At 33.7% G+C, this 8,041-nt stretch overlaps 1 protein-coding gene across 1 annotated transcript; it reads right to left on the bottom strand.

Moving 5' to 3' along the window:
• Window positions 1–2,846: 2,846 nt before the first annotated feature.
• On the bottom strand, window positions 2,847–7,052 carry LOC149568038 (large ribosomal subunit protein eL14z-like). Its single transcript, XM_089821043.1, has 5 exons — window positions 6,977–7,052; window positions 5,869–5,970; window positions 3,602–3,731; window positions 3,405–3,517; window positions 2,847–3,248 (listed from the first exon to the last, which is right to left on the bottom strand). The coding sequence occupies exons 1-5, from the start codon at window positions 6,977–6,979 to the stop codon at window positions 3,192–3,194; spliced, it is 405 nt and encodes a 134-aa protein (XP_089677169.1). The 5' UTR covers window positions 6,980–7,052; the 3' UTR covers window positions 2,847–3,191.
• Between the last annotated feature and the right edge of the window lie 989 nt (window positions 7,053–8,041).

Here is an 8,041-nt window from a genome sequence, read left to right as displayed (position 1 = left end):
CTAGAGTGATGATTATTGAATTTTGCTACTATTAATTAACATTCATAAAAAAATAGTACATCTTCAATTAAAATTATCAATAATAAAAATTTATAAAACATTAAAAAGTAAATTAAAGAGAAACAAATTTGTGAAGCCTTGTACCTATTTTTCTCAAATAAACCTACCGCCTTTTTTAAGTTTATTTTCAATTTTAAAGCTTATTCATGAAAACGCTTGCATTAAGCAGCTATTTAAAGACATGGGCTTAGAAATGATAAAATCATGAAAACTCTGTGCAAACCCTTTAACTCGAGTCCAGAATGCAAAATACCTTCTCCCTTTGCGTTGGCGGGCTCTTGCCCGTGTCTGATTCCCTCCTAGCCATATCAGATTCCTATTTAGTTCCCTCTTCCCTATGTCTTTTAGTTCCTTGTGTTTGATTGTTGTTGCTGTAGCATTACAGCCTGAACTACGTTCTAGCATTCTGCATCTCCTTTTTATATCTTATTTAAGGATCTTCAATGTCTAGCTGTTTTCCCTTGGAAGTTTTATTTTACCTATAGCCTTTCATCCAGAGAATTCAGGCAAATAGAGAGATTTCAAAAACACTGCAATCTCAAAGTCAAATCTTCCGTTCCCTATGAAATTTTTTTGTCAGAAGCCTAGACCATCAAGGTGTGGGAGTGTCCTAACAATAATGAGGGCATAAAAAAGTTTGTTACAGAAAAATCTCAAAGTGCAATGTGGAATAATAACATTGGCAGAAAAAAGACTTATTACATTAAAGAATTCAACCCAACCAGGGATGGCAGCAAGAAAGCGTACCTTGGGGCTGCTATTAAAGGTAAGGCAAGGTTGTTATTGGCTTAGTTGTAGACTGGATCCCATCACCTCAGGTGCAAGACTGCCGGATGGAAGACACCCCAAGGAGGTTTGGGAGGGAGAGTATATGCATGTTTTGTAGGACACGAGCTATTGAAACAGAATGACATTTTCTCTCTGAGTGCACAGTGTATAACATCCTAACTTACTATGATTTCGTACAAAAGGTGGTCAACATGCATAGTTTGTTTGAGATTAATAGGATCAAGCAAACAGCAGATTTCTTGGTTAAAATCCATGTCAGAAGATTGGAAATGGAAAGAAATATGTAATCTGCTTAGCACATTCTGCTGGTCTCATAGACTGCTGTGGTCTCATGGATGTCATTAAAATCGCATTCATTCCATATGAGGCATTTCCACATTTTTTGTTACTCGTTCTGGACAGAACTTTTAAAACCTTAGATTGTGGGGGAAGCCGACGGGAACTGTAGAATGAGGCAGCTAAGTGAGTCAATGGCTCACCAACTATACGATACAAAAAGCAAATTGAAGCATGGTAACAGGCCCGATCAAGCAAACAGTCAAATATAACAAAAGCGCATCTAAAAAATAAATAGAACAAAAGCACATCTAAAAAATATTGAACTTCGGGCAACAAAGAATTTGGGATTTGGGCAAGCTCTTAGCCTTAAATAGTCCATTTTGCACTCACAAAATCTCCTACTTATCACATCATATGATGATAAGCATTTTCCCAATCAATTAAATTCTTGGTATAGGTAAGATTTGCATGTTATTTGAGGTGTTAATACTAGTCTGTAAATTGTTTGAATTGTAGAGTAGCTGGGCAAAATAGATGTTCATGAAAAGTTATACTTGGTTAAATAACTAAATAGGTGCAAATGTAATCATATTTGATGGGTATGTCAGATTAGTAAAATGGGTGCCAAAGTATAATTATAATTTGAGGCGTTAAACAGATATAGTAGTTGCTTCCCATAGAACTACAATAGGATATAATGGAACTCTTGCTCACAAGAAAGTTGCATTCATTATATGAAGGTTATCCTCCTAACAGGAAAATTTATAAACTAAAACAATAAAAGATTTGACGTGTAATATAACCCCCAGAAATGCTGGAAAGAAATGCTCTAAAATTTTGAAATACTCAGTCAGTACAGTTAGTTGCATGCAGTATATCCATGATAATTTTTAACAGCTGAAAAGGTTACCATTAATTGAAACAGTAAAAGGCTGCATATATACTACAAACCCCAGATGGGACAGAAAAGAAATGCCACGTAGTTTCAATATTTGGTCACCTAAAAAGCCTTACCAGTGGACCTTAGTGATTGGATGCAACCAGACACCTCATGAATTCAAAGGCTCAAAGTGCCCTAGACCTTTGCCTAATTTCATTGATGATTGATCAATATTTGATCTTCTCAGCTAATGGCAAATACTGCCAGTTTCATAAGCTTCATTTTCATTATCCAAGAAAGAAGCATATACTAGAACCAAAGTAACAAGAATCGGAATCGGATCGGAATCGGCAAGGCCGAATCAAATCGTGAATCGGCCATGAATCGGAATCGAATCGGCCATGAATCGGAAAATTTTAAAAACCCTTGAAATTTAGTGAGTAACTTATTTCATAAACCCTTTATCGCTGATTCGATTCACCGATTCACAAAAAATCGTTTGGCTTGAATCGAATCGCCAAATCGCGTGAATCGCATGAATCGCCGTGATTCTTGGAACTATGACTAGAACCCTGGCCTTTGGCCATATGCCTGCTGAAGCTATCTTTCTATTCAAGCTAAATGGGTTCCCTATATGCCAGGAGATAGGGTTCTTTTTACAATCTTCTTAATAGCATTTTGCGTAAACTTGCTATTGGCTTCTGCGGTGAATCAACTCCTCTTATTAAACATCTCACTAACCAACCTTAACTAACAAATGACAGAAAATTTTCATTAGGATATTATCTGTAGACATTCAAAATTAGAGAGGTTGTTAAATAAAATGCTTCAATACTACTTCCTAAAACGCAAAATAATTTGACATTCACTTTGCCAACATCATTATAGTTCAGATGTCTTTAACGGGTGGTCTTAACATTCAAAACAAAGCACTTCTGAATGTACGTTTATGGAAGTTGAGTTAAAACAAGACTTCTCAGTTTCTCGATAAAATAAACACATTAGCTTTTATCAGTTTAAAAGGCACATCCAAGGAACACTGAAACGAATAATAGCAGCTAACTTGAATTAGTTAGCCCCTAAAAGTCAAAATAAACCAATTATTTCGCATTTGTTCATATCCTCAGAAACCCACAGATGCTAAACTATTATCCAGCTACAAAAAAGTAAAACCAGTAATGGTTCAAGTAGAGCTCTCCTTTTTCAACTTGGAAAGTTCACGCCTGATTAATGCTCCTCTCTGCATAAAATACAATATTTCAATGAGATGGATCATTCCACAGATTGATCGCATAGTTGAAAACAATTTTGGAGAGATCCACTAAATTTTACTGACTAGTTAATCATTTTTTTAACAGCTGTAAACAACTTTAATCATCTGTTGAAGAAAACAAACCTTGATCTTGGCAAGCATGACTTTAAACCGATCAAAGTCATTTAATGCAGCTCTTCGCTTTTGCACAATTAATTTCCTTCCCCATGAACTATTATCCCATCGCTTCTGAACCTCTGTTAAATAATGAGAATAGGTAGTCACTATGCAGCTGCCAACATCCATTACAACCTCTATATATGAAGCTTAAAATTTTATACCTGCTTTCTCCATGGCCTCAATCAAGACTTTCTTTTTTGGTATCTTAGGGATGTCAATTTTGATATCAGTTAAAGAGAGCCTCTTGAAGTTCATCTGGCACCTTATCATCTTTGGTGCATCCACCAAAGCCTGCAAGGAAAATTTAAAAATGGATAAATATTCATGTTGTCTCATTCATTAACAAAGGCATTTTCCTAGCATTACAAAAGATAATTGTCTGAATGGACCATTGCAGGTGGTTGGGAACCAACAGTAACTTGGGATCATATTTATCAAGTTTAGTGCAAGCCATTAAGGCGGCAATTTTGCATTTTCCTAGCATTACAAAAGATATGTCTGAATGGACCATTGCAGGTGGTTTGGAACCAACAGTAACTTGGGATCATATTTATCAAGTTTACTGCAAGCCATTAGGGCAGCAAATTTGCATATTCTCTCTGTACTGTATGTGGATACAGTACTAGAAATCTGGATTAAAAATGAAATATTACCAAAGAGTTCAGAGTATAAAGTATTGCAGTGAAATATCAGGTTTACTGCAAACAACTTTAACTGGTGTACTTCTAAGATGAGCTTTCCTAATAAATAAAGAGGGAGTATAGTTTTAAAATGCATAGGTAAAAAATGCAATAATAGAACTAGGACTAAAATTAAAATTTGCTAATACACTATTATCACATGAGAAAAAGAGATATGAACAGATATCTAAAAAGTTAAAAGACCATAAACAATTGACATAGTGTTCAGAGTAGTACAAGGCATAAAAGCTTTTAGCATCTTATGATATTTACGTGGAAGAAACATGCAAAGACTATTATTAAGGACCATAGAAAAAACCTACAAGCTTTTAGCACCTTATGATGTTTCTGTGTTTAGAAACATGCAAAGACAATTATCAAGGACCATAGACAGATGCTTACTCATGAGACAAATTAGAAATAACAATTAATTATTTGTTGTCATCATTAGTCTTTGGAACCAAAAGGAGTAGATTACTCGAATCTGTCACATATTGCAGAAATAGGAAGGATGATTCCTCTTGGTTCAAGGCAGCATGTTATTGGAGCCTTGATATTGAAGATAACTAAGTTACAGGCCATGAGGCAGAGCAATTATCCTTCTTTATACTTTTTAATTTTTAACCATTGGAAAAGACTCCAATCTCTAGCCAACGCATGAAATTAATTTGGTCAAAATCATATTGAAAATATCAATCAATATCTCAAGTAATATAAAAAGTTACTGTATAATCAATGCTAACTTCAAGGGTGCCAATAGTGGCATTTTGTGATGGTTAAGTTGTTGAGTTGTTATCCTTGCCATCAAGGTTCAAATCGAATGGGGATGAGGTCCCCCATTTGTGGCCTCACTGGTTCATAGCTCCAGGTCAAAACATTTACCCCTCTTTAAAAAAAATTTAAAATTTTTTTTTAAAAATGCTAACTTGAAGGGGCATTAGTTGTAAGATCTACACAACCTCAAAAGAAGGCAGATTCCTAAAACTTGCTTTGCATCATCCTTTTAAGCAAAAGGTTCCAATTTGATAAAAGCTTTGAATTGGTAATAAAACATTTATAAAACAATGTAAATGCTTAGGCATAAAAGGTTAAGAAATGGTCTGAGACTTGCTCATCAATTTAATTGTTGCAAGCAAACTCCACGACATTATATGCATTGTTTCTAGATTGAAAATTCCTTGCACATTCATTAATTTGTTAGAAAAATGGTTCTACAAAGCATTATAATTGGTAGAAGAAAACCATTGTTTGTCGGCATCTTATGTTGGACTTAAGAGTGAAAATAAAGTTTGAAACCCATCAAAGCAAAGAAACTGAAGTATGGAACCAGCATAAAGTCATACATTTGCATCACATACAATAGCTTCACAATAATGGAACCAAGAGGTCACAGAGGATAAGACTGAAATTTCAATCATTTATTCTTCTAGCTTGAATTTGTATGGACTTCAATCATTTATTCTTCCAACTTAATTTTTTGTGGAATTGAGCAAAGTCTGTATACAAGGAAAATTATGTGTTGATGGCTTCATCTGACTGTATACCCCTTCAGATTTTTTTAAAAAAATTAAGGGTGCAAATTGTCTTTTCAACACCCTTATTTAAGAGATTTTTTAAGCATGGCATTTCATAAAAATTATATTATTAATTAAGACCTGTATTTGTGCATTTCAGTTGACAACAATGTTTAGTAGAACTTACTAAAAAAGTGGACTTGTCATGTTACAAGAACAAAAATTAGCACATACCCGATTCTGGTCAACAATATCCACAATCACAACAAGCTTGCCATACTCTGGGCCATAGTTGATGAGAGCGATTCGCCCAATTTCCACATAACGTCTGAAAGGCTGCCAAAACAACCATTAGAGAACCAGGTGAGAGATAACCCTTTAAAATAGTCACTTATCTAATGTAAGACAGTTTACGCTACAACATAGATTGTGCTAGCAAACTATTCTAGTCATCAGACAAAAAATATGACAACTTAATATCTTTGAGCCATTGAATCTAGATAGCCATCTAGAGACAGGAGCATATCAGAATCACATGTCCTAATGGATTTAACAGAATATGAAGACAATTGTAAATGCTTAGGTATTAGAAGTTTTCTAATCCTTTCAATGATGACGATGAATTATATACAAATGCTTACAGGAATATAAATCTAAATATAATAATTAACATCAACTTTGATTGGAGTTTACCAGACAATTTCAATATTCGAAAGTCCCTGGGGATAATAAAATTTGTTTTCTTATCAAAATTACGAAAGATAAAGGGAAAAAAATTATACAATTGCGACCAAAGGTTCATTTTCTGTAGTAGCAATGTCCAAAAAATTAAGTTTCCATGAATTCTAAGTGCACTTCATGCTGAAGACTCGTCAACTCCATAGATATGACTCAATGAGCACATTTTCGAGTCCAAAGTGAAGCAGCGAGCGCATATAAACCGAGGACAATTCTGGGTATCCCTGCCTAAGCCTAGTTGGTTCTTAAGGACCTCCTATGAGCAGGGACCCAATATCTTACTAAAGGCTACATAATTTCCATAGAGATAGTATGCATTTTTCATAGGGTTTCTAACCTGGTGCTTCCAATGAGAGTTGTGGGCCTCCTACACGATCTGTAGGACTGCAATCGATATCAAGATCTGGTGTAAATAATTACCCAGAGATCTTCCACAGCTGCATTCTTTGTTATACAGTTGCTTATTTCATTCAGAATAGCAAGGCTCGTCCAAATAATCAAGGCAAAAGCATGCATAAAAACTAAGCCCTAAATCATAGAAGTATGTTTTTATGCGAAAACGAGATATAATATGCAGGAATACAATAAAAGCAAGCAAAACTACCATTGCGGACGCTGTTCTTGTTCGTGAACTAAAACAATCTGCTCGGCTCGGCTCCTCTCGCTTATGTCCTCCCCTCGAGATAATCGCAGCAGGGGTTCAGCATATATATATGGGCTTGATGAGAAAAGAATACTGAAGAGGTTTTACGAGTCTAGGGTAAGACAACGAAAAACCCATACACTTCACTTAACCTAACCGGGACGAACGCAGCGGTCTCACGAAGGGGGTTATAATGGATGTTATTAAAAACAAAACAGTTCTACGGGCTTCATAGTTAATAGACGGTAAGTTCAAGGTATATAGTTCCCAATGCTTTATAACTTACATATTCTATATATATAAAAAACTAGTATAGATATCTTAAATAAATTTATCTATTACAAAATTAATTATAATTTAATTTACTACATCTAAAATTATTTATGTTTCTTTTATCTTTATTTTATTTTAAACTAACTTAATCTTTTTATATTAATTTCTTATGATTTATATCTTTAAATATTATAATTTAAACGAATATTTTGTGGTATTTATTAAATTATTTTTAAAACTATATTCTATTTATAATAAGATTTAAACTTTTGACATGTAGATAGTTGTCAAATTTAACTTAAAGAATAAAAGTTAACATTACCCGCTCCCCATTCTGTCATTGTAGAATGCCTATCAGCATTAATAAGCCAACAGATATCCTTTTAATATATATAAACTAGTAGCATTCTGGATGCAATATGTTTAGCACAATAAATTCATTTGATATTAAAGCAATTTGTATCTTCTATATAGGATAAATAATTTAGAAATATCATGCAATGGAAAAATTTAGAAATATCTTATTTTCCTATAAGCTTTTTTAGATCTTCTATAAACTTTTTAAAAATAAGATATTGAAAAATAATAAGTTGTTATATATTTTTTATTTACTTATTTACTAAAAGATTTCTTTTTTAATATTCGCATTAGAAAAAGAGAAAGTTTTGCACTACTTTAGATACATCTTCATTTTCAATTTAAAAAGTAAAAAGTTTATTTATCTGTGTATCTTTCTTTATTAGTTCTAGCAAG

The sequence above is a fragment of the Cupressus sempervirens genome, chromosome 3, assembly GCF_028749045.1.
Source record: "Cupressus sempervirens isolate cs-2001-9-10 chromosome 3, ASM2874904v1, whole genome shotgun sequence".
Classification (NCBI taxonomy): domain Eukaryota; kingdom Viridiplantae; phylum Streptophyta; class Pinopsida; order Cupressales; family Cupressaceae; genus Cupressus; species Cupressus sempervirens.
Note: the sequence above shows the minus strand (reverse complement) of the source record. Positions and strands in the feature narration are given on the sequence as shown.